We start from the raw sequence: 26,586 nt of genomic DNA, 5'->3' as shown, positions 1-26,586 counted from the left end.
AGCCACATTTGAATACATATTTTTGGATTATTTGGGTTTTTCTTGAATCTTTTTTTTCCTCGTCAATATATCATGTTTTGATTGAAAGGGGAAACGTTTTAAAATGAATTCAAATGAATGTAAATGTTTAATTAAGTCGTGTTTTATCACGAGTATCCTCTGTAGCGAACGAATCGAAACGAGGGGCCCCGTTTTGTGCTTTTGTTACCTCCTAATCGATTTTATTTTGAAGTTTCAATGACTTTCGACGGAAGTGACGTCAAATACATTGATGGTTCGTTGGTGAAGCGGAAGCGGCACAAACCAGAGTACTCGCGGGAAAAGATGGCGGAGGATTGTGGTTCCTTCACGTTCTCAACATCAGCAATTCTCACATTTATATTATAAGCCTCGTCAGATGTTTGTCTATATGCGTGAGTACATTATCTGTGTGCACTTAAAATGCATATAAGTTGTATTTGTCTTCTTCATTGTTTTGTTAGAAGAGTTCAGTGTGTCTGAAGGCTGGACTCCTCCAACGCTTCCTTCCTGTTGAACATACCAGACTCGACCTGACTTGTTTTCTCGTGCTATTGTTGTACTGCTCTGCAATTTATTTCCCTTTTAATACTCCAAAATGTGCAACATATCTCAATATTTTGTTGTCATTTTTTTTTTTTTTTTTGGAATACCTTTTGGAAATCCCCAGTAGTGTAAGTTATGCAGTAATGTATATGTTCAATCCTCCAGGTCTGTCACAGCGGTGCCTTCATATGGCTCTGTGTCTGGAGAGCACCACGAGATGCAAGAAGGTATTTATCACAATTCTATGACATTGTTGTGTCAATGTAGTGCATGAATTAAGTTGAGTATTCAACATTGTCTTTTATTCACCCCCTCCCCCCCCTTCAGATTCACTGAATGTTCCCACCTCTGGTACCAGTATCACTCAAGAATCTTCAAACAAGTCTTTCCAGTGTAGTCAATGTATACTCCTCTTCAAATCCAAGATTAAAATCCTCTTGGACTAACAAAGCCGACACTGACAACAATAGCATCGGTGCAGAAGATGATTTTGAATGCCAGCAGTGTGATTTTACAGCTTGTAGTCAGGACATTTTAAATGAACATCAGATACAATGTCACAAAAAATCTGAAGATGTGATTGGAAATCTGTTAATTTGTGAAAACCCGGAGACCAGCAGAATTGTCATGTCAGCAAACCAGCAAAGCGAAGCTGCAGGAGCAAAAGCGAATTCCTCCGTTATTTCTGTGATGCCTACCTCCAAACCTAAAGGCAACCTTAACTCATCAAAGGATCTTAAGACGTACAAGCGGCCATTGCAAGCCATTACCAAGTATTTTGCGCCATCATCTGCATCTAAAAGCCCGAATCTTCTAGACAGCACCAAAGAAACCATCATTTTGCAAGAATCTCCCTCAAGCTCCAGCCCAAACACTAGTGGTGTGTTTAAAGTCACTGCAAAGTCCATGATTGATATCACCAGTGTTGCTCATCGTTTTTTGCTAAGTGATCATCTCATAAATATTGACCTGACTGCACCAAGGCCCAGGGAACAAACCAGAGAAACAGTTCCCGACAACGTTGGCAAGAGGAGCAACGGTGAAATGTCAAATAGTCCTCCTGCTAAAAAAGCTAAGTCAGACCAAGAAAAGAAGAAGCTCCCACAGCAAGAACTCACAGCCAAACAGCAATCATCAAGCATTACAGAGTTTTCATTTGATATTAGCGAAGATGAAGGCGAAAAGATGATTTCTCCTGTCAAAGGAGACTTTGTAACCTCATCGGCGTTTTCTTGCAAGCTCTGTGACTACAGTGATGTGAGCATCACATGTGTGTCTACCCATTATCAGAACGATCACCCTTATGTGAGATGTAACGCTGCTTACATTCAGGATCCATTTGATAGGAGTGCTACCTTTCGTTGCCTTCATTGTCCAGTCGATTTTGTAAGTGTAGTCGCCCTCAAGAAACACTACAGTGAAAACCATGCAGAGGCCCCGTACATATTCACGATGCAAACACGTGAACTCAGTTTGGTTTTCAAATGTTTTTTGTGTGTGTTTACCACCAACGTATTGAAGGCATTAAAAAAACATTACAAGGAAAGTCACCCAAATGATGCAGTGAGTAATTCCTTGCTGTACTGCAGATATATGGGTACTGGATGTCAAGAGGGGTCAACTCAGTCAAAGAAATGTGAAAAAGCACAGACTCTTGAAAAACCAGGAGGGATTTCTCCTGAAAGTGCCTGTCCACCATGTGAGAGAGTCGAAAATGCACCCTCAGCCCAACATCCCACTTCCACAGGCGCAGACGTGGTCTTGTACCATTGCAACACCTGCAAGTTTAGCCATAAGTCAGTTGTTGTTATGCATGTCCATTACCAAAAAAACCACCCGAGTCAAGAAGTCACGATAGACAAAATCAAACAGTCGGCATGTGTCACGTCGCACACAACATCACCGCTGACGCCAGACGAGTCTCCAAGCTCTGTGACGAAAACAGAAAAACCTGCACCGCAAACGGCCATCTCAGATTCTTCTAGGAAAACAAGAAACAAAGATCAGCAGAAGCACGCACCAGAAGCTTCAAAGCCTCATCCGGAGTCTCAAAGAAGCGAAAAAGCGGAATCTACTGAAAACAAAAGAACATGCAAGCAGTTGCCGAACAGACGCGGTCGGGAAGAGTCTACTGAAACGGACGGTTTATCCTGCATCTCACCACGTAAAATGTTTTACTGCCCGTTTTGCAGTTATTCAAGTACCTATATCAAAAGCGTTGTTGGTCATCATTATAGAAAACATTCTCTGCATGTAACATGTAAGGAAGATATCATAGCTTATAGTGATCAGGTGCAGGAAATGAAACTTAAAAGTGAAGCTGAGGCCTCAGCCAGTACTGCTACTTCTCATTCTAAAACTAGTCAACAAGTTGAGGTACATAGTGAAGAAGTTCTACTTGAAGAGGAGGATGCTCCTGTGATGGAAGATAATGCTCCTGTGATGGAAGATAATGCTTCTGTGATGGAAGATAATGCTTCTGTGTTGGAAGATGATGCTTCTGTGATGGAAGATAATGCTTATGCATGTGCAGAAAACTTGTTTTACTGTCAAATGTGCAACTATGGAAATCCATCTTTAAAAGGTGTAGCAAACCATCAAAATACAGTTCACAAAAGCCTCCCTTACAGGAGGGAATGCATCATTGAACATACGGCTGTGATTCGTGATCAAATTGAAAAATCAAAATCTCAACCAAAGGAGTTCTCCTTTTCCACACATCTACCTCTTCCTCTTATGAATGAGGGAGATGAAGATGCGTTTTTCTGCCACATTTGCAACTACAGACAGAACACGATGGACTATGTAGTGCGGCACTACACCAAAAAACATCGTGGATTTGTTATTAAGGGCGAACAAGTCCGTCTGTATAGCTCCATGGTTCGTGAAAAGTCAAAGAAACCCGATTTAGAAACTGCAAACCAAGAAGTCACTCATGCATCTCTAGGGGGGAAAGGACATAAAAAGAAAAAAAGAAAGACGCTTGGAAAATCCCTCCCAGCTTCAGCACCACCCTCAGTGACAGCCTCGCAACCACAGAGGAGCCTTCGGTGCTATAAATGTCGATACACCACTCAATCTGTGTGCGTTTTGAGGAGGCATATTCGGGTCATCCACAGGACAAATTGCTCAACCACGGATGTTTTAAGAGTGTGTTTCAAACAAGGTACTTTACAGGCAGGGTTTCACTGTGACATGTGTGTTTTCACTCACGAAAAAGCAGCCGCAGTCTATGAGCACTACCAGGAACTACACCCAGAATGCAGCCAGAGCCTCGAGTACGTGACTACTCGGTTGTATATCGGTCCCGACTCACGTCCTAAAAGGAAGAAGCATCAAACGAAGTACACCGATGGTATTAGCGACGGCGATGACACTGATTGCAGCTCGCCATCTCATCGACCTGGACAAAATGAAACCAACACTTATTCATGCAAAGCGTGCTCGTTCAAAGGTAGATCGGTGTCAGCCGTCAACCGCCACTACCGCGCCGTCCACCCGTGGTCTGTGAAGGAAGACGGCTCGGTCCCGGGCGTTGTCAACAGCAAGAGAACAGCTGCAAACAGGCAGGCGGAAGACGACAACGTCACGCCCGAGTCATTTGAATCCTACCAAGTGCCTCTTGAATTTGAAACGACAGCACATCCCATAATGCTCAGGTGCCCGTTGTGCCCTGCAAAATTTCACAGCCAGCACGGTCTCAAAGTTCACTGCGGAATGAAACACCACGAGGCTGCAAATGAAGATTCGGATAAGCCTCAGGAGAAAACCCCAACGCGCGTGCACGTCTTCAGGTGTCAGCACTGCACCTACGTGCATACAAGTTATCAAGGAGTTCTAGGTCACAGCATTGTGAAGCACCCCTCCCTCCCATTAAGGGTGGACAGTCTTCAAATGGATGAGGCACAACTTTCCAACTTGGGCGACAATTTGAAGTGTAAAGTTCCTGGTAATCCCGGCAAGTTGAGATATAGGGGCTACATGTGTGAAACCTGCCCACAGATCTGTGCGACGCAGGATAAACTGAATAAGCACTGTGAGAGTGACCACACTGGGACTGGGGCAAACACAGCGCCTAAACCGTTGTCTGTGAGTAAAATACAACAATATAAGACTCTAAGCAATCTGGGATCAGTATCACAGGCTTCCTTCTTAAGTAAGAAAATGTACACGGCGCATAAGTGCCCGTACTGCTCTTACAGTTGCATCACAAAAATGGCGCTTGGCCGACATTTGCGCGGTCACAAGACGCAAACTGTTTCTAAGGATCGCGTGCACAAATGCGCCTTGTGTTTCAAGTCCTATTGCACGAAAATACGACTTGGAAGCCATTATGTTACCAAACACGGAAGGAACAGCTTCTTGAAACACTATGCACCGGTATACAAGCAGGCTAAGGAGAAGCAACCATCGCCATCTCATGACCGACCTCTAACTCAGGAACCAGGAAACACTCCAGAGGAATGTAGTACCAGCACAGCCACAGAGGAAAGCAAAAAATTATTAATCTTCAGGTGTCCAAGTTGTCTTTACGTGAATACAAGCTTCCATGGCATTCTCACTCACTGCCAAATGAAGCATCCAAACCTTGTTGCCAGGGCAGATCAGCTTCAAACAGAGGAAATACTTGGAACCAACATGGTCGGGTGTACGATTGGAAAAGCTGCTAACGAAAGAGGGTACATGTGTAAAATGTGTCCACTCGTTTATGCCTCACTGAAGAAACTGAAAGCCCACTGTGAGAGGTACCACTATCAGACTCTGCCAGCAGCTCCTGAACATTCAGCTGACTTTGAAACTGAAGAACAACCTGATCCATGCTCTCTGGGCTCAGCATCAGAGCAGGCTTTGGAAAGCAACACACCAGCGGTGAACGCGTCAGACCATGGCCTCCGTCACCAGAGCAGCCCTGACACATGTCAATCAAACACAAAGCCGGTACAGAACAAGGGAAAACTGTACAAGTGCCACATTTGTTCTTATAAAGCATTCTATCGAAGATACCTGCACTGTCACTACAAAAAGACTCACAAATTGAATACACTTGAAATACACAAGCAACTAGAGAAGTATAACATACGCAAAAAGGCCATCAAACTGCCTGAAGCTGAGCCTGAACCTGAGCCTGAGCCTGAACCTGAGCCTGAGCGTGTACCTGAGCCTGATTCTGAACCTGAACCTGAACCTCAACCTGTGGAAGCAGCATCCACCAAATGCAAGAAGTGTCCCGGGTTGATTTTTGACTCATCTCAGCTGCTTGTTGCCCACTATAGTACTTTCCATAGCTCAGATTGCATATTGGACTTCACTGTGTTATCCCAAGGATCAAAGAAGGGTAGTACAGGTCTTTACAGGTGTATCCACTGCAAAAAACAAATGAATGGAATTAGAAAGCTGTCTTATCACCTGGATTGCCACAGAGAAGAGGCGAAAAAGAGGGCAATGGCTGCCGAAACCATCGAAGTAAGTCGACTCACTAAGGCATTTTACACTCTTGATCCTTTGCTGCACGCTTCAGCTACGCTTTGTTGACCAATGCTGCCTTTCATTTTCAGCTCCGCGCGCAAGACGGAATTCTCACGTTGGAAGCGGCGGATGAACTGGACGGGTGGAACGTGAGATCCGTTCAGACCGTCACTCTGACACCAAGCCCTCGGGCGCCGCAAGCAAAACCCACCGATGAAGAGCAACCGCAGCTGGAATCAAGAGAAGACAAACATGCCTGCAAACAGTGTCGGCGGACATTCATGTCACTAAAGGGGTTGCGTTCGCATGAGCGCAGCCACGCAGCCATGGCGGCCCTCAAGAAGCACAACAATGGGCCCACCTCGGCGTTAAAGCACAAGTAAGAAGAAACTTTAGGGAGTTTGAAATGGGAATTAGATTGAAAAGACATAATGACAGGTGTCTTCAGCATTTAGTTGTTTTAAATAATTTGGTTAATTATTGCTAAATTCTGTCCTTTACAGTGCACGCGATCCAAAACAAATGTCACAAATTTGTTATTGTAAAAAAAAAAAAAAACAAGGTTTAAATAGTTTGGGCTAATACTTAAATACATGAAAGCTCTCCAGTTGGCTTCATGTGCACACGTTCAATAATTGTTACTATTACAGTATCATTAATACAACATCATTGAACATTATTACAGCATTATGGTTTGACAATTCTTTTTTCGAAGTTCAGGTAATAAACGAAACATACATCACATACATTTTAGGTCTTTTATGTCCAGGAGCCCCCAACATGTATTTAGTTATTGTTGATTGACTCACTGTGATAATATCTGTCTGAATGTTTTTTTTTTTTTCTCTCACAGCATTAACAAATATGTGCTGTACAAAGCTGGGACTATCAAGCCGTTCCTGTGTAGTTTCTGTTCCTATCGGACGACCGTCATGGACCTCTGGAGGTGTCACTTTATGAAAAAGCATCAAGGTAATGTTATCATGTGACTATGATGCATACTGTATTCTGTATGCATGATTTTAAAATGTGCCGTTACAGGTTACTAGTATACACTCCCACCTTATTGCTATCAGTGAGGAAAGGCTGAATATTAGAAACGGCTCTTTCTATAATTCAATACAGTTCACCTAAAGCATACCTCTCTAAAACAGTTTGAACAAACACTGAACATTAGAACCTTTATGAAGGTAGGATTTACTGCAGGGAAGTTGTAATTGACTAGTTTTAGCCAAGTGTACACACAATGTTAAAACAATGTCATTTAAGTGTAGATGTAAACTGTTGCAGCTCTCTGCTTGCTGAGATTTTGATCAGGATGTTTTACCAACACTGACATTCAGCCAAATGTTGTTAAATATGGGCCGTCGCATTGTATTGTGCAGTACTTAGATAGCCACATCTACCCGTTTTTTGTTTGTGGTAAAAGTGCCAGCTTACAAGATAAAAAGGAGATGTGGGTATTGCATTTTTATTGTTATTCTAACTATAAATGTTGAACCAAAATTTTGGAATTTAGCAGATTGTGCCGCCCGTATTCTAATAATCAGCTTTACTCTACGGATTACACAGCATCTGATATTGTAATATTGGTTAAATCTTCTGTCTTTCATTCCCTGTTTGTTCCGCTATGGAATGCTCAGATGTCATGATGGATCCTGCTGAGATTGAGGACCAAGATGAGGAGAACGTTCAGAGGGCCGACAAGGAGCCCTTTAATTCATCGGAGGAATTTAACTATTTCCCTGAAGCTGATGAAGAACCTGAAATTACTGAAAGCAAGTCATCTCTATTGTGTTCATAAATCATAACGTGTACATACAGTACCAGTCAAAAGTTTGGACACACCTTCTCATTCAACTACTTTGAAGAATCTAAAATATAAAACATATTCTGGTTTGTTGAGCATTTGTTTGTTTACCACATAATTCCATATGTGTTCCTTCATAGTTTGGATGTCTTCAATATTAATCTACAATGTAGAAAAAAATAAAGAAAAACCATTGAATGAGAAGGTGTGTCCAAACTTTTGACTGGTACTGTATATATATATATATATATATATATATATATATATATATATATAACTTTCAAAATATCTAGTTAGTACACACTTTTTGCAGTAGTGGCTACACTGAGATTAAATTGTGATTTATTGTACTTTTGACAGAATTGCTGTACTTGGAGCCACCAGATGTGCAGCGGCAGTTGAACCACTACAGCTCGATCGCACAGACTGATTACCCGACTGAAAAAAACATGCAAGAAATCAACTTTCCTGACAACCGACTTCTTCACTGCGAGTTCTGCAATTTCAACACTGGACACCTGTCTAAAATGCGACGACACTACCTAAAACGCCATGGGAGGAAGATCCTCAGGTGTAAGGACTGCGACTTTTTCACTGGTTTAAGGTAAGTTACAACCAGCATAAGTATTCTTTTTATTTTTTATGTAAAATAAATCTTTCATTTTGGGTATTTGTGACAGGAAAAGTTGTCTCCAAACACTTGTTTCTCCTGCCGTTATTAGGAAAACCCTGGAAACGCACATGGAGGCGGGTCACTCGAAATGCCAGTCAGAACCCGCTCATGAGAAAGACCTCCGCTGTCCTTTCTGCCTCTACCAGACCAAGAGCAGGAACAACATGATCGATCACATCGTCTTGCATCGTGGTAGGTTAGATGCTCGACGGGATCTCGGTCTTCACATCCGCTTATATATATTCTCCTTCATCACATTAAGTTGAGTCTTTCTGTTTTGTTGTGTTTTCAGAGGAACGCGTCGTGCCTATCGAGGTGCGTCGCCCGAAGCTGTCGCGTTACCTCAAAGGCGTCGTCTTCCGCTGTCACAAATGCACATTCTCATGCGGAAGTGCTGACAACCTGCGTTTGCACATGACGAGGCACGACGACGTCAAACCCTACAAGTGTCGGCTGTGCTACTTCGACTGCACCTGGCTGAGCGACCTCGAGGCACACCTGAGCGACAAGCATCAGGTGAGGATTTGTAACCGAACCCCCCTCCATGCATCGCTGGAATTCCTTTGTGTCTGAAAGAATTAGAAAGTATCCACTTACAATGTACTGGGATTTGGAAAAAAGTAAAGGGAATCACAGACACTGTCTTTGTATCACATTTTCAATGTTAATATGCATTATAGAGAATAGAAGTAATTCCCTGAACACTCCTTACAGGGACACAAAAACTTTTTTTTTTACTCTTTTTATTCTAGTCGAGTACAGACGCTAACAACATAACTTTGCTTTTAATTTGAATAAACATTGAAATAACTATCCACCGTATGCCCTAATATTCATGATATTGGCACCCAGTGCTTTGCTTATTGTGTCAAGAAAACCATACACTTTTTTTTAATAATTTTTGTTTTTTTGCAGGTTGTGAGGAATCATGAGCTTGTGGGTCAGGTCAGCCTTGATCAGCTACAGGCAAGAGTCGGTAGGATGCCAGAAGAGGAGCCTTCGTCTAACTTGGAGCACCACAACAATGACAGTGAGGATGTAGAAACAGAGGAGTTTGCTACTGGCTGTAATGAAGTTCCACTCAACCCGGCAGAAAATAACACGAGGCGGGGAATAACACCACAGACCAAGGAGGCATATCGGAAGCAAGGAAAGGAGGGAAAGAAGGACGAAAGACCCCCCAACAGCTCTGTGTTGGACCTCCAGTGTGAGAACGCAAAACCAAACACTGCTGTCCAAGAAAAGCATCAGCAGGAACCACTGGGGAGGGTGTTCCTGCCAGCCCAACCACAACTCAGAGATGGTGAGGCAAGCAGCGTAACGTTCGCACAGCAAAAAGAGAAGGCAGCAGAGGGGAGCAAACCGACATATGGTGAAATAGCCGCGGATATCGGCATCTGCAAGACGCATAAGAAGGCAGATCAGAATAGAACGGTTAAGACAGAGGACATTGAGACGGCGGTTGTAAATAATGTTAGAAACAAGGCGGTATTACTCGATGAAAGAGGCCGCATCCCTCTGTCCCACAACCCCCTAAATCAAGTCAACACGGAAGCAATTTTAGCCCTTGCTAGAAAGAATCTGATGCAGGCTAATAACAGCAGGCCTCGGGGGAGTTTTACAGTTGCAAGGCATTTGCTAACTCTCCCGTCCAAGTGTGCACAACTGAAGGTGAGCCATGAGGGGAGCTCAGGGGTCTCATTAATAAACTTCAAAAAGAAACAAGTGCACAATCAGATGAACAGCGCGGAGGTGAGAGAGCCTTACGGGGAAATGCCAATACTTGAGAATGAATATCTCAAAGAAGAAATGCAGCCTCTTGATTGTTGCAAAGGGGAAGATGAGAGCGATCGTCTTGAGCAAAAGCGGGACAGAGGAGACGAGACGGTCGCAAGAGACGATGATAAGAGACGCACAAATCGGGAACATGAGGAGGGGGACGGCGTCAGGAATGCTGGTGCTCCACATGTGCCCAAAGGTAAGATGCTGAATTGATGACAAAGAGTATACATCATTCTATTATCATTTACATAAAATGAGTTGATGAAGGTCAAAACACTTGAACCCAATTGTTTTCTCAAACCTGCACTCCAGCGATGTTGTGATACGCCAGTCTGGATCCATAACGATTTTCAGTGTATGAAGATGACGGCTTCAAATTGCTTGTTTTTGTCTGAAAAACAGTCCAAAGATAATCTGTTTACTATAGTATATAACAGAGAAAAGCATCACATTATCACAGTTGAAGAGCAGGAAATTGTTTATAATTTTGTATCTTTACTTGAAAATTTACTGAAATGAATTATTTATGATTTAAAAAAAAAAAAAAATGCTTCTCTCTTTAGTCAATGAACATAAACTCTCCCAAAAAAACAACAATTTAATCACATTTAAAAGTTTGCAGGTGCCAGTTTTCCAAATGTGAGGATTTTCTGCTATTTCTGTTGTGGGAAATTGAGTATATTTTTTACTGTAAAATGGCCAAAACAAGATTTCATCTCTGCGTCCAGTAAATTGTGATTGGTATTTGTCACTTTTGTTTGACATTTCTTTCTCTTGTTCTTCAGGTGCACTCACAGGCACTGATGCAGCTGCTGAAGCCTCATGCCCAGCAGCTGCAGAAAATCCGTTTACTTGTGAGTTTTGTGGACGAAACCTCATGAACGGCTCTGAACTGGAGCGTCACATCATGCGCCATGGATTATAATGTCGAGGACGGTTGCGTAATTTTTTTATGTGGGAAGCTGGATTTTGTTGTCGTGAACCGTCCTCGCCTCTCTTACTGAGCTGTGTAAATCTGTACAAGCTGGTTACAAACACATGATTCGTGTTTTGTAGAATTTAAACCTTTTTTTCTATTGAAATGTTTTTATGGTACAGCCCTTGTGCGTAGGATAACGTTTCAGTAAATACAACTTAACCAAGATTTTTACTTTATAAAGTATGACATTGTTGACATTAATATCTTATTTAGATTTGTTATGTTTAAAGACAATAATGGATATCCGTGAATAATTATGAGCAACTGCAAATATCTATTTCTTTTATTCCTTCAGTTTATGTGAAGATATTAAACATTAATAATGTAAAACGTCCAGAAAATTGTCACACTGTTAACAACTGTTATGTGTAAACTGGTAACCAGAACAAACCTCAAAACCACTGATTGTGAAAAGGCTTGTGCTGCCTTCAGGCGGCGTTGGGTTTTTGACCGGTACTTGTTGTGAACCTCGACATTGAGGAAGTAAGTCATTTTTACCAGTACAAAAATAAAAGTATTTTGTTTGTAATAAACCTCTATTAACTTTTTAACCCCTTGTGTTGTATGCTGTTTACTCTTGTTGTAAATACACCTATAGCCACATAGTTGTGTTGTTAGCCCAGCGTATTTAGAGCAGGGAGCAATGCCTAATATGTCATAATGCAAATGAAGATACCACTTGTATTATTATTAATATTTTTTTAGTTTAGTTTAGTTTAGTTTATTTGCACAATTGAAACAAATAACATTGATGAATGATATTACAGTGTAGGAAGAGGCAGAAAGCCCACTTGGCTTATTTGAAGTCTCCACCTATATAATATAAAAAAAAATCACAATACTGTAACGAATACAAAAAGAAAATACATATGGTATGAAATATTGTTGAAAAAGCATTTTTACAAGATATGATTTATAATAATAATACATTATAAACAAAGGAAAGAAAATGCAATGAGTCAAGATGTGAATGAGCATGAGTGTGTGTGTGTGTGTGTGTGTGTAAGTTCATATGTGTGCATTTATGTGACTAATAGAAGCAATATGCTATATATTTACTACTACTTAAGAGTAAGGCAGCCCGTTAGAAACCCTTTTCCACACCAGCTTAAGGGGAATAAATATTTTGACTGGTTTTCCAGGTGTGTTTTGTATCTTCACGTGTATGTCTACTGTCAGCTCGAAACCATAAAACACAAATATATCACAATAATATTAATATACAGTACCAGTCAAAAGTTTGGACACACCTTCTCATTCAATGTTTTTTCTTTATTTTTATTTTTATTTTTTTCTACATTGTAGATTAATATTGAAGACATCCAAACTATGAAGGAACACATATGGAATTATGTGGTAAACAAACAAATGCTCAACAAACCAGAATATGTTTTATATTTTAGATTCTTCAAAGAAGTTGAATGAGAAGGTGTGTCCAAACTTTTGACTGGTACTGTATGAACAAGTAAACAAGGTTTTCATCCTTATTTTAACTGATCAAACAGAGCAGGTTAGTGATATTTTTGATTCAACACATCTATAACCAATAATGTGAATTGATAAATGTTAGTTTGGAGAACACATTAACCCACAGAGTTTTATGTTGGTGTAGAAGTGATTTGTCAATTAGTCTTTCAAAAACAAAGGTATATGACAACAACTTGCTAATCAATAATTGAAAATTCATTTCTCAAGTAAACATTTTAAACATTTGCTGCTGCAAGCATTTAAAAATGCTCTTATAAAGAATCTTGGTAGCTCTGGATTTTGTCGGAAACTTTTAACATGTTTTTACCTGAAAAAATGATTAATCCTGAAGTCATTAATAAATAATAAAAAATTACAATTAGGCTAGTTGCAGCCCAAATTAATAACAATAACAATAACTGTTCAGTAAGTTCTGAAATAAATGTAGATCACCTCACTAAAGGGGCTGCCTCTAATAGACAACAAATCCCACTTTGAGAAATAAAATGTGTTTTCCATTCAACAAAACACAAGCAGCTAAAAAAATAAAGTCTTTAAAGTGCCAAATGTATGATTTTAAATAATTAACAATTTGACCAAAAAATTATGTTGGCAACAATACAAATCTGACCAGTCAACTTTTGACTGGTACTGTAAATAGCAACTGAGCTGAGGTCATAGATAGATGGGTCCTTCCTGCTGCTGTCAGGCTGCACAACCAACTCTGCTCCCAGCACACACGACACATGTGCAATACAATACACTGAGCAATTATAGCCATAATAGTTTTTCTGTCTGTACATATAATATTTCAGTTATTGTGGAGTTTTTTATTGCTTATTTATAAGATAAGATAAGATAAGATAAGATAATCCTTTATTAGTCCCGCAGCGGGGAAATTTGCAGGCTTACAGCAGCATAGAGTAAAGTGCACACAAGAGACATAGTAAAGAAAGACAAGATAAAAAATAAAAAAAAAAAACAAGTATTATAAATAAGCAATAAAAACAGTAGAAAAACACAATAACTGAAATATAATATTTACAGACAGAAAAAAACTATTTTAACTATTATTGCACAGTGTTTTTATTGTCATGTGTCATGTGGTCTGCTGGGAGCAGAGCTGGTTATAATACTTCTTTTTTTATTTCATTTTTATTTTTATCTTGTCTTTCTTCTACTATGTCTCTTGTGTGCACTTTACCCTATGCTGCTGTAATCCTCCTTATCTTATCTTATCTTATCTTATCTTAAACCATCATCATTGGATGTGCAACGCTGAAATACGAGCTTACGACGAACACCTGAAGGCAGCATTCTTCGTCTGTGGTTACGACATTCTTGTCATCCAAATGTAAGAAGACACCGCTTCCTGGTGTGGACTGGATAATAATGGACCGATGAGGGAGAGGTAGACCTGCTCCAGTCGGGTTAGTCCTCAGTGTGATCTGTTTGGATTGAGGTCACGAGTCTGCAAATACAGTGTGAGTATGGAGACTGTAATAATATGGGTTTGCTTTGTATAAAATAAAAATAAACAAAAACACGTGGCAGTGTCTGAGAAGAGGTGATGCTGATAGATATGTGATCAGTCTCAATTGATCGATCTCATACCCTATTTATAGAGAATGTGTTGTTATTGATCAGAGACACAGTTTTAGCACTAATTGCATTTAAAAGGTGATTTAATATCATGTGCATTTACTGAAGGGTCAACTTTGATCTGACATGTATTTTTACAGTTGTTCCTCCTTCCTCCTTGTGTAACAACTTTTTTTTTTTTTCGGTCCTTCCTGATGACTTACTAGAAGTAGTAAAAGGAGACTAGTTGATTGCAACTTTACTGGCATTCATCTACTTTCCTTAAACATCTCCTTGATTACATGTAGCACAGCAGAGTCACAGTGCCATGTCAACAACTTTCACATGTTTACACATGTTTGTGCAAAGTTCTACCCATTAATCTGCAGTTAGCTAACTCACAGTCTGTATTAATGCTTTTTTTCTTTTTTTACAGGTTTCCTACTGACTCATTTTCTAGAAAGTAACTGACCTGTATCTGCAAGTTTCCTGGAAATAACTACAGTAGCAGTCAAAAGTTTGGACACACCTTCTCATTCAACTACTTTGAAGAATCTAAAATATAAAAACATATTCTGGTTTGTTGAGCATTTGTTTGTTCACCACATAATTCCATATGTGTTCCTTCATAGTTTGGATGTATTCAATATAAATCTACAATGTAGAAAAAAATAAAAAATAAAGAAAAACCATTGAATGAGAAGGTGTGTTCAAACTTGTGACTGGTACTGTATATGATGTGTATACTTAATTAAGAGACACTGAGACACTGATCAGTTTGTTCATTCAAGTTTGTAATTAATTAGAAACATAACCTGAAGTGTGCAGCAGGCCGTCTGAACATGCACCAATATCACATGTATCTACAATCCATCCTACAACATATATGTGGAATAAAGCTTTGCATTTTTAATTAATAATGAATGGAATATTGACTGGTGTTTAAAAGATCAGCATTTCAAGGAAAGGTACAAAATACTAGCTAAACTCTAATATCTGTGTGATTTTGTCCTTAAATGCCCTATAATTAGTCACATATTACTCGTTTCTTTCCAGGAAACTCCCCAAAAAGTTATAAGGAAATTACAGGATAAAAAACAATCTGTTTGTTATTAGTATTATGCTTTCCCAATGGTTAACTTGTTCCTGTCTTTTTCTAACATGAACTGTATGTGTTTTACTTATGAAACAGGAAAAGAAGAGACAGGCCGAGGAATGTCAGCCGTAAACAAATCTGCAGAGGATGGCAGCTCCTTCTCGTCAAAGGTCATCAACATTGTGTTTATCACCCTGCTGTTGGACCTGCTGGGATTTACACTGATTCTACCTCTACTTCCTTCTATTTTGGACCACTATGCACAAACAGGGGTAAGTTTTGTTTTTGTTATTTTTGAAAGCAATGCAATCAGTTTTTAAAGATTCAACCAGCCTCATTTGAGTTGCGTTTGATTGCATGTAAATTAAGAGAAATTCTGAGAAAATATTATCACGATACTTGTACCTGTTGAATCACCAGACTGGTTTGGAACATATGGGTGCCAGACTATAAGCTCTGTTCCCTTTGCAAGACGGTTGTACATCAGTTTCACCGATGGAACCAGCGTTGATAGTTTCCGACAGCAGAAAACTGACTCTGGCTGTTTGAATCATGGCCTGTTTTGAACAGACAATGTGCAAAATCCGAAGCTCTGCTGAAACAAAGGAGCCCTTGTGTGAAGAATCTCTTCCGTAAAAATCATAACCAACTCATGAGTGATTAGATTGGCAGTCATGTGCTGTGTCTGTGTGTGAGTCTGCATGCTGACTCATTCTGAATAGACATGTTTACTCATGTTTGTAGTGTCCCTGTGTAATGTTGTATATTCTGTGATTTGTCTTGTTGGGCAGGATGGCGTGTATCAGTCTCTGCAGAGTGTTGTGGACCTGTTCAGGGAGGCCGTCGGGATTCCTATGGAAAAGAAATACAACAGTGTCCTGTTTGGAGGTATATTGGATTGATTTCATATTCAATATAACTTAAGTGGAGCGTTACTTTTCACTTCACACTATGACTGATTAAGATTTTAATGATGCAAAGAAACTGGCCTCATTTGTGTGCTCCTCAATTTGCCTTTCAGGTCTGATCGGGTCGTTGTTTTCTCTGCTGCAGTTCCTGTCATCGCCTGTGACGGGGGCTCTGTCAGACAAATATGGCAGACGACCCATGCTCATTCTCACTACAGTCAGTGAAATGCCATATTACTCTACTTTATTATTTTTTTACTTTGTACTTCACTCACTCGGCACAGTCCGCACTTTACAGTTATAAAGATGAAACCATGCAGCTTTGGCCATCTGCCCTGATTCTTTCTTGTCTAATTGGGTGCCTTGTGTTACAGTTAGGGCTGATGGCCTCCTATGCGGTCTGGGCCGTTTCCCGGAGCTTCAGCATGTTCCTTTTGTTTCGGGTAATTGGGGGCATTTGTAAGGGCAACGTCAGCCTCTGCACTGCCATCGTGGCCGACTTGCCTTGCCCAAAAGCACGGAACCGAGGAATGGTAGGCACAGACTCTCTTTGGCCATAACAGGAAATGTATTGTTAAGACATTGCATCTAAAAAACACCATAATGTGATTTGATGCATGCTCCATCTTTTGCTGGAGGTTCATGCATGAAAACACATCTACTAGTTTTCATTTGAATCTTTTATTAGGGCTCTGACCCTCACATTTCATTAATGTGCACAATGTTGCTGTTTGCCAGGTATATTACCTTTGTATCTGTGAGACCTTCAGGAAAATTACCTAAACTCTAACTTTACTTTCATCATGACCAGGCTATGATCGGCATTGCCTTCTCCCTGGGCTTCACTGTGGGACCTCTGATGGGTGCCTACTTTGCCCTCAGCTCCAAAACAACAGGGAATGTCTTCTACCAAACCCCAGCTCTGCTCGCCTTGGCCTTTAGCGTGGCTGATCTGCTCTTTATTTGGGTCATGCTGCCGGAGACGGTCACAAAGGATGTCAAGGTTGGCCATGGAAACATTCACACTGCAAACTGACAGATGAATCACTAGCAGGGTCACTCAAGTGGCAGATGTTATGTGCAGCATGTTGTACGAGATTTAGATGAGTAGATTACCGCTCTCTAATGTCTGAAGCTTCAGCCAGTTAGCTTAGCTTAGTCTAAAGGCTTGAAACAGGGGTTGTCTGGTTCTGTCCAAAATTATTAAAATACGCCAATAAGCAACTCTTAAGCTCTCTATTTTAACATCTTGCTTGTTTGAAAAAAAAAACCGGTAAAACCGGCCCATTGTTGTTTCACTTCTTTGTCGGAAGCAGTATCTTCCTGACAAGACTCCAGGAAGTAATAAGACCTCTTGTCGGACGAAGCTGGGTGGAGCTTTGCTTGGAATTACCTGGTGTCATTCAATGAATCAGTGTACATTGTCCTGTCATAACAGTTACCACAAAGCAAACAGAAGAGTGAGGGAGCTGTCAATCAAGGGACGTTTAAACATTCCCACACTCCTGTTTGAAGGGGATAAGGGCGCATAGGAGCTTAAAAACATGTAATACAATTAGGTTTACACCGTATGTATATAAAGATTTGTGTAATTATTTTATTTATTTCATTGTGCAATTGTAAAATGTGCAAAAATCCAACACGCCAGCACACAAAATAAAATGAAAGTGACAGCAAAACATAAAATAATAATAAAAAAAAATAATTTAAGGTTAAAAAATCATCACTACACGCTGATTGGTATATGTAAGAATCATATTGTTTGTTAGTTTGTTTATTTTCCTTTTGAAAACATTTTTTTTCTCACAACATTATTATCTTTGACAGATACAGATCATTTTTCTTGTTTCATCCTAGGCTTCATCTTCGGGGTTAGGGGATTCCAGGGACCTCATGAACCCATTATCTTTGTTCCATTTTTCAGCTGTTACCAGGACAAAAGATCCGCCTCCAAAAGAAAGTGGGTACTCCAGTCTTTCATCTATTTGACCCACACGCATGAATGAACACTGATAGATAAAAGGTGGGAATGTCTTTACAGGAATGCAGAAGCTTCAAGCGTTGGGCCTGGTTTATTTCTGCTACCTCTTCCTGTTCTCTGGTCTGGAGTTCACTCTGAGTTTTCTGACTCACCAACGCTTCCAATTCACAAGGTAGGAATTCAAAGATAAAGCTGTGTACTCTCAGTTACAGTAAACGCACCCAAACAGCAACCCCTTTCATATTTATGAGCATATTTCTTTTACCAGCATGCAGCAGGGAAAGATGTTCTTCTTCATTGGTGTCATCATGGCCTTGATCCAGGGAGGTTATGCTCGCAGAATCAAACCTGGGCAGCACATCATGGCTGTTAGAGTGGTAAGAGCACCTTCTGTTTACATCACAACAATCTGTACAATGAAATACTCTTTATGCTGAATAAACATGATGCACCACTTCACAATTGTTTTCTTAAATGACCACATTTCTAATTTTTTTTAGGCAATCATAACATTAATCCCAGCGTTCATCCTCATCGGGCTCTCATGGAATATAACGATGCTTTATGTTGGCTTGGCGTTATACGCATTTGGTGAGCTCATTTTATATTATATGTCACCTTAAGAGAAGTTAAGCCATTTATTATACCAAAGAACTTGTGATATTAGTTACATTTAATTGATAAACAATTGCTAAGTGCATATCAGTCGAGACTCAGAAAACGAGATAGATTGATGAAAAAAAAAAAGCTGGTAAAATGATGATACCAAACCACAAAGCAGATTTGAATGACTTTGTAAGTGCACACTCAACTTGTTATTTATATTTTTAGTATCAACAGTGGAAATTCTATCCTGAGTACTACAAATGTTGTTCTACAAATTACCCCCTTATGGGCATGAATAATTCCCAGAGCTGATGCATGAGTCCATTAGAGTAAAAGAAAACAGTAAATGTTTAAACCACATAGTGCTTGCACTGGAAATGGGACTTTTTAAAACTTAAAAAAAATAAAAATAATGAGACCTGCATAAATCGTCTGGTAAGATAATTTTGTGGAGAAAAATCAGTGACTAGAGAAGAAAATCTGTAAAATAACTATAAAAGAATAATTAAAGAATAAATTAAAAAACGATAACATAAAAAATAAAAATCAATGGCCAAGACAAAATAGCAAAGCATGACTTAACCTATGCTTTATGAATGTACTTCTTTCATTGTGCATATGTGTTAAATACTCTATGCAATCATTTTGGCAGCCATAGGTTTTCTGAAGAGGCTTCCGGGATTGAATAAAGGTTAATTGAAAATTTGAAAATGAAAAACACAACATACCACCAATCTGACATTACAGTTTGTAATGAGCAGGATAATATCCATTGACAATGCATGAAAACGTAAAACATGACGTATAGCTACATCTAGAGGATTTATTTATGTTCAATGCAATGTATTGTGTGTTTACATTTTATGTAATTTATAATTTATTTATTTTTGTGACAGCGGCTGCAATAGTAGTACCATGCCTGTCGACGCTTGTTTCTGACCACGGTAAGCCTCTCTATTTGTTAATGATTTTGGAAACTCACACCCCATTTTGATTAAACTAGAATGTGCATGTTGTTACTAATTATTAACATGGATATTTCTCCAGGGTCGGCCAGTCAGAAGGGCACAGTGATGGGGATTCTGCGTAGTTTGGGCGCCCTGGCCAGAGCACTGGGACCAGTTGTGTCATCCTCCGGTAAGGAAGCCAGATGGCAGTCATAGCATCAAATGCTGCCTGAAATTTGTGGACAATTTATGAAACATAAGGCAGCAAACATAAGCCACTAACTCTTTTGAGAGAATAATATTTGAATTCTTTAGTTGTAATTACTTATACTTAAGATTAAATAGCATTGACAGTGGGCATGGTGACAATTTTTACAGACTAGTGTACAGTGCATAAATAACCTTGCTTGGTATACCTGTGTTTGTGTTTTCTTCACAGTTTACTGGATAGCTGGAGCTCAGACCTGTTTTCTTCTCACATCAGCCTCTTTCATTATTCCTCTGGCTCTCCTGAGAACAGCTAGAAGGTTGAAGGAGGAGTGAGAGACACAAACTCTTGACAGAGACTCTGCTTGCAGGGATTATAGTGGGAATATTATGATGTTTACATCTGCTGGTAAAACAAGCACTGGTGTCTTACATTGACACAAACAAAAATAATAAGATGTATACTTTTTGCCAAGCATCATCACATGGAACTAAATAATGCAAGAGACAATGCACATGCCAAAACCAAGAGATGTTATTGAACACTTGAGAAATGAGTGGACGTATTGCTTTTAAATGTGCAAAATGTATAACTGCTCATAATGTGAAATGTATGGGTTAGAGTGGGTTACAAACACCATTTATGTTAATAGATATACTTTTATAATGCAGTATTTTATCAAACACTCAGATTTTATATTTTACAAAGCAACATTTTATTTTAGCTCACTTTAAACATGTTGATATTATATTTTCTTGCTTTAAAAAAAAAAAGGAATAAACAAGCTTGTCAACATATGTGTATGAAAATGAATTATTATCTTACTTAAAGATTGCACAAAAGGGTTTTCAATTTAATTGCAATGGTGGAAAGCAACCAAATACAAATTCTCACATAAAGCTTTGTAGGCTACTTGTTATTTGTTTCCATGTTATGCCACATGATACTTTGACTCAACTACATACATTTTACTCCACAAAATGTATCTTTTTTTGCAGGTGAAGATGCCACATAAATCTACCCAACATTATAGACTTTAGTAAAAATCCACCTATCAGCTACAATTTCAAAATACTACTTGCATGTTCATACCTACATATTTATGATCCAAATCTTCTGCATAAATGATGCAAAATAAACAATTGCAGGAGTAAAAGTGTGCCTACCACTCTACAAGACATTGTACATCATGTTAATACTTTTAATTAAATAAATATTTTTATACAATACTATACTATACTACACTACACAATACTATACTACACTATACAATACTATATTATACTATACTATACTATACAATACTATACAATACTATACTATACTATACTATACAATACTATACTATACTATACTATACAATACTACACTACACTATACTATACTATACTTAACTTGTAAGTTAGCTACATACCATTGTAGTGTAATGTACAGTAGCAGTCAAAAGTTTGGACACACCTTCTCATTCAACTACTTTGAAGAATCTAAAATATAAAACATATTCTGGTTTGTTGAGCATTTGTTTGTTTACCACATAATTCCATATGTGTTCCTTCATAGTTTGGATGTCTTCAATATTAATCTAAAATGTAGAAAAAAAAATAAAGAAAAACCATTAAATGAGAAGGTGTCCAAACTTTTGACTGGTACTGTAAGTGTAGTGTAATTTTCTGAACCAGAACAACTTTACTGACTCATGTTATCAGTTCTCGGCCACGTCTTTTCATTGGTTCCGCTTACTGACATTGTTTCCCTCCGGAACAATATCATGCGGACCATAACAGGAAACCCTAACTGCAGTGCTGTTGTGACCGATTAGCCACCTGTGTAATGGCTAGTTTCCTTTATTTTTGTAATCTATTCTAGTGTAAAATACAGTGTGAGTGTGTTTCACCGTTATTGCTCATTTTATTGGGTTTAATAGAAGTTAAGGTTGATACAAACTGTTTGAGATAGCTAAGCTAAGCTAAGCTAGAGTTAGCAGCAGGTTAGGTTTGTTGCTAACACACATGTGCAGTTGTTATTGTACAGCAGGGATGCTCAAAGAGTTTGTAACTTATAAACAGATTAAAAAGTGTTGTTTGTGTCACACACACACACACACACACACACACACACACACACACACACACACACACACACACACACCCAGCTCCCATCCACATGAACATCTCAGTGTTTGTGCAGCTGATTCACTCTTAACACAAAAGGAGTGCCTGGTGCAGCAAATCAGTCCCCCTTTGTGAAAAAGCCACTGACCAACCATTGTGTGTGTGTGTGTGTTTTCATTTGTGTGTTAGGAGGGAAACACCATGCTCCTAGCCAAGCTGACCAGCCGGTTGACTGTGAATACCCTGAGGAGGATTCATCATGGAGCTCTTTACCCCTGTCTTTACTCCATGTCCAACGTCTTCCTTCACACAGAAGGAGGGAGGACTAGAGATTTGAGTCTCCGCTCAGATTCCAGTGTGTTGAGAAGAGGACTTTATGGTCAGAGTGTTTTCCACCCTTCACTCAGACCACATGAAACACAACAATATGGGAGAAGATCATTCAGTTTATCAGCTGCTTCAGTTGTGAATTCTGCACCAGCTTCTATCCAGCCATACCTGCGGTTGATGAGGCTAGACAAACCTATTGGTGAGTACTTTCATTTTTCATCTGTTTTCAGTCTCTCAAAAATTGTGCATCTGCTTTATACCATATTAAACTGAATATCGTTGGGTTTGGAATGATAAAACAAGACATTTAAAAAGTGCACAGTAACATATCAGCCATAAGTTAGATGTAAGTAACCCAACAGCACCCCTCTGTTATTCAGCCTAAACCCAAAATATTCCCTCACTTGAGCTGTGAACGATAAGTCAAATAAGTAAAGATGATTGAGGTCCTGTCCATATATATATATATATATATATACACAGTACCAATCAAAAGTTTGGACACACCTTCTCATTCAACTACTTTGAAGTATTCTGGTTTGTTGAGCATTTGTTTGTTTACCACATAATTCCATATGTGTTCCTTCATAGTTTGGATGTCTTCAATATTAATCTACAATGTAGAAAAAAATAAAGAAAAACCATTGAATGAGAAGGTGTTTCCAATCTTTTGACTGGTACTGTATATATATATAGAACAATACTTCGATATAGTAATCATAGTGACAGGCGTAGTATGTGTGTGTTTGTGTGTATTGTAGGGACATGGCTGCTCTACCTCCCGTCTGCATGGAGCATTGCTCTGGCTGCCGACCCCGGATGCCTCCCACATCTGGATATGCTCACCCTGTTTGGTGCGGGTGCCCTGCTGATGAGAGGAGCGGGCTGCACCATCAATGACATGTGGGATAGAGACTTTGACAAAAAGGTATATGAAACTAATATATAGCCATTTACACATTAGCTGAGAGAAGCAGATGGCTTTTGGTCAAACTTATTATGATATGTTATGTTATTCTTTGCCCTGTATGCTCCATTTTTAATCAACTAGATATTTCCTTAGCAATCCTATTTTCTTCAGCTTTTGATAATGTGTTTTCTTTTGTATAATTTTTTTTGATCATACATGTTGATGACTATGAATACTGTGTTTTCAAAGCCATAATACCCTAAAGACACTCTTAATTGGATGTATTGCCTGCATAACCATCAATCACATAACCACAGCAAATAACATCCTCCTTACTTCTATATTACACGAGGAAAAATACATTCCTAATATGATTTCTGCACTCACTAATTGAAAGTGTTGATGTTTTTGTGCAGGTGTCCAGGACGGCGACTCGACCCATTGCATCAGGAGAGATTTCTCAGAAGCAGGCACTGGTCTTCTTAGGAGGGCAGCTTTCTCTGGCACTTGGGGTTCTCTTGTGTCTCAACTATTACAGGTACCCAGTGATCTTCATGTTGTCATTAGATCTGTATAGTGATCAGTTTAGGAACAGTAAGGAAACATGGATGGAACAAATTAAGTGTGTAGGTCAGACAAAAAACATTGTGTGTGTACTTTTTTTCTTGTGCTGTCCCATAGTTACATACTTGGTAATGTTGCTGTGTTTTGGGGTTTAATACCCCCTGAGGCCAAAGGGTAAATTTGTTAATAAAGACTGTAACTTTGAAAGATACTCACTTGATTTGTATTTAGATAAATAGGTAGAGTGGTTGGTTTGTTGGTTAGTTAGTTGATTGATTGGCTGATTGGTTGGTTGATGGATTAATTTTCCAAAATATCCTAAGGAATCAGTTTTTCTAAGTTGTGTTCCCAGGCATCCCGTCATTGGAAGCATATTTAATGTCTAGTATGAAAAGGAGGAATGATTACAGCAAGCAAAACATATTTCAATCCTCATAATTGCCCTTAACTATTGTTTTAGACAGATTTAAAATCTGTGAGCCTATCTTTAAACAAACACTGGATCAAACTCTATACTAGTTTCATTTTTATAGAAACGTTACTTGCAGTGTGTTATCATACAAGAGCAAGTAATACATGTTAGAATACAGACAAAAAAAAGACAAAAATGCAAAGTTGTTTTTATATCTAAAGGCTCAAAATGGTTTGACTAACAGTTTCATAATCCTCTCTACAGCATAGCTTTGGGGGCTGCCTCATTATGTCTTGTCATCTCCTACCCGCTGATGAAGAGGATCACTTATTGGCCACAACTTGTGTTGGGTATGTACTGTGTAAGATTCGCCTGTGGCGTTCTTCATCTAAAGCCAAGGCTGTATTCACACCGAATCAGGCGTTCATTCTAATGTTTGTAGTGCGTTTGGGCTCTGGCTGGTAGGCAGTGCTAGATTCTGGTGTGCATGCAGCCTAAAAAACGTCCCCATCAGCAAAGCTAAAGTTTGTCTCATATGTGTTTAGGCCTCACTTTTAACTGGGGAGCGCTGCTTGGCTGGTCCGCTGTCCAGGGCTTCTGTGATTGGTCCGTATGCCTCCCGCTGTATTTCTCAGGAGTGATGTGGACGCTGATATATGACACAATTTATGCACATCAGGTAAAGCATGGGGCTCCACAGATCAATGCAGTTCTTATTCATGTTTTATAGAAAGCACTGACATGAAAATCCTCATGTGTTTACATTTAGTAGAAAACTCGGAACACATGTTCAAACCATAGATAAATACGTTTTTAACCTTCATTTTAACCTTAATTTCAAAAAATTTAAAAGTCATCTTGTTCATCTGTTCTCTCTTTGATAATAAGGATAAGGAGGACGACATCAAAGTAGGAGTCAAATCTACTGCACTGAGGTTCCAGGAGCAAACCAAACCGTGGCTAAGCGGCTTCATGGTGGCCATGATGTCAGGACTGGTTGTAACTGGAGTCAATGCTGAGCAGACTCTCCCTTACTACGCAGTACTGTCCACAGTGGCCGTTCATCTAACGTATCAGGTGAGGAACACGGTGTTGTGTTGTGTAGTCTGAAGGCTCGCTGCCAAAGAGTTCATTATTCCAGTACGTATAGTACAGTTTCATTCCATAGTAAGATTTTACTACCGTTTATGTTTTTCAGTCAGTAACAGGTCTTTAGTGGTTATCCTAACCAAAGGTAGGTCTCAAACATTCAATTAAAACGTGATATTTACTCCCCTCTCTTTTAGATTTACACATTGGACATTAACAAACCAGAGGACTGCTGGAAGAAATTTTCCTCAAACAGAAACCTCGGACTGTTGTTATTTTTAGGCATTGTTATCGGCAATTTGTGGAAAGAAAGAAGAGAGACTTTGCTGCAAAACGAGGAGGCAGTCAGATAAGTGAGATCAGCAGAACAAATATGATTTTTGTGACATTTGCAAAACATCACAATCACTTGTTATAATGTTGCACATTATCTTTTGGGTTTTTAACTCTGATTGAAGCTCTATGAGACGACAAAAAGCTGTACCATAAACTGTGTAATTTAAAATTTTACCTTTTAAATTTGGATTATTTGCTCATCAAAACATTTACAGATTTAAAATGTCCTTTCAATGGATATTTCTGAGATTAAATGATTAAATAATACACCTCCTAGTACAGACAAATATAATTCATATCTATGTTCAAGTGCTGCTTAGTGGACCTCCAGCGTCTGCATAAATAAACCCAAGTCAGCAACACCTAGTCACAATAAACATGCATAATGGGGGAAATTGTGTTGTTATTGTTCAAAGCTGCATTGAGTAATTTTTACCACTAGGGAGCAGGTTACCTTAGTAAGTATTTTCTGGTGGTTGGTTTTGTTTGTTCACAAGTCTTTAGTCTTTAGTTTAACTGTCTTCATGAGTCATTTGTTTACTTCAGCCCTCTCTGTCTTTTAATGGGAGGTCGGTTGGGGACTCACCCTGCCTGAGCTTGTTTGATGGAGACACTGCCAATCATTTTTTATGAGAGATTTTTCTATACTCAACCATGCAGTATACGTGCAGGTTGATGAAAGAGGCTAAAAGCTGCACAGACCTGCTCCATTCACATGACCTGGTGTTATTTATTTCAGTGTACAATAACATAAAATAAACATTTG

General features: G+C 39.2%; 3 protein-coding genes across 4 annotated transcripts; all 3 read left to right on the top strand.

The window, feature by feature from the left end:
• Nucleotides 1–303: 303 nt before the first annotated feature.
• Nucleotides 304–11,805, top strand: LOC129101331 (zinc finger protein 462-like). Its single transcript, XM_054611107.1, is given in 12 exon segments — nt 304–413; nt 730–791; nt 892–988; nt 990–6,027; nt 6,120–6,409; nt 6,884–7,002; nt 7,674–7,808; nt 8,201–8,444; nt 8,563–8,705; nt 8,806–9,029; nt 9,429–10,491; nt 11,081–11,805. Coding segments are annotated over 11 exon segments (7,503 nt in total). The 5' UTR covers nt 304–413; nt 730–781; the 3' UTR covers nt 11,221–11,805.
• A 2,260-nt stretch (nt 11,806–14,065) lies between these two features.
• Nucleotides 14,066–20,834, top strand: mfsd10 (major facilitator superfamily domain containing 10). The gene is made up of 13 exons (XM_054611373.1): nt 14,066–14,225; nt 15,515–15,690; nt 16,210–16,306; nt 16,440–16,543; nt 16,701–16,859; nt 17,138–17,329; nt 18,184–18,286; nt 18,368–18,479; nt 18,576–18,684; nt 18,808–18,898; nt 19,810–19,857; nt 19,961–20,050; nt 20,300–20,834. Exons 2-13 carry the CDS (start codon nt 15,538–15,540, stop codon nt 20,401–20,403), a joined length of 1,362 nt encoding a protein of 453 aa, XP_054467348.1. The 5' UTR covers nt 14,066–14,225; nt 15,515–15,537; the 3' UTR covers nt 20,404–20,834.
• A 978-nt stretch (nt 20,835–21,812) lies between these two features.
• Nucleotides 21,813–26,525, top strand: coq2 (coenzyme Q2 4-hydroxybenzoate polyprenyltransferase). Of its 2 annotated transcripts, none has more exons than XM_054610903.1 (8): nt 21,813–21,895; nt 22,369–22,708; nt 23,271–23,437; nt 23,836–23,957; nt 24,660–24,745; nt 24,941–25,074; nt 25,284–25,472; nt 25,682–26,525. In XM_054610903.1, exons 2-8 carry the CDS (start codon nt 22,381–22,383, stop codon nt 25,835–25,837), a joined length of 1,182 nt encoding a protein of 393 aa, XP_054466878.1. In that variant the 5' UTR covers nt 21,813–21,895; nt 22,369–22,380; the 3' UTR covers nt 25,838–26,525. The 2 variants fall into 2 exon arrangements, with proteins under 2 accessions (XP_054466878.1, XP_054466877.1); XM_054610902.1 differs by having other exon boundaries at nt 21,858–21,947.
• Nucleotides 26,526–26,586: the final 61 nt, after the last annotated feature.

The sequence above is a fragment of the Anoplopoma fimbria genome, chromosome 13, assembly GCF_027596085.1.
Source record: "Anoplopoma fimbria isolate UVic2021 breed Golden Eagle Sablefish chromosome 13, Afim_UVic_2022, whole genome shotgun sequence".
NCBI lineage: Eukaryota > Metazoa > Chordata > Actinopteri > Perciformes > Anoplopomatidae > Anoplopoma > Anoplopoma fimbria.
The sequence above is the reverse complement of the archived record's forward strand: the minus strand, read 5'-3'. Positions and strand labels throughout refer to the sequence as shown.

Coding starts and splice junctions, on each gene's coding strand:
- coq2 (XM_054610903.1), top strand. CDS start 22,381: ATGCTCCTAGCCAAGCTGACCAGCCGGTTGACTGTGAATACCCTGAGG. Junction 23,438..23,835: donor ATAGAGACTTTGACAAAAAG/GTATATGAAACT, acceptor GTTTTTGTGCAG/GTGTCCAGGACGGCGACTCG. Junction 25,473..25,681: donor CCGTTCATCTAACGTATCAG/GTGAGGAACACG, acceptor CCTCTCTTTTAG/ATTTACACATTGGACATTAA.
- mfsd10 (XM_054611373.1), top strand. CDS start 15,538: ATGTCAGCCGTAAACAAATCTGCAGAGGATGGCAGCTCCTTCTCGTCA. Junction 18,287..18,367: donor AGATCCGCCTCCAAAAGAAA/GTGGGTACTCCA, acceptor ATGTCTTTACAG/GAATGCAGAAGCTTCAAGCG. Junction 19,858..19,960: donor GACGCTTGTTTCTGACCACG/GTAAGCCTCTCT, acceptor ATATTTCTCCAG/GGTCGGCCAGTCAGAAGGGC.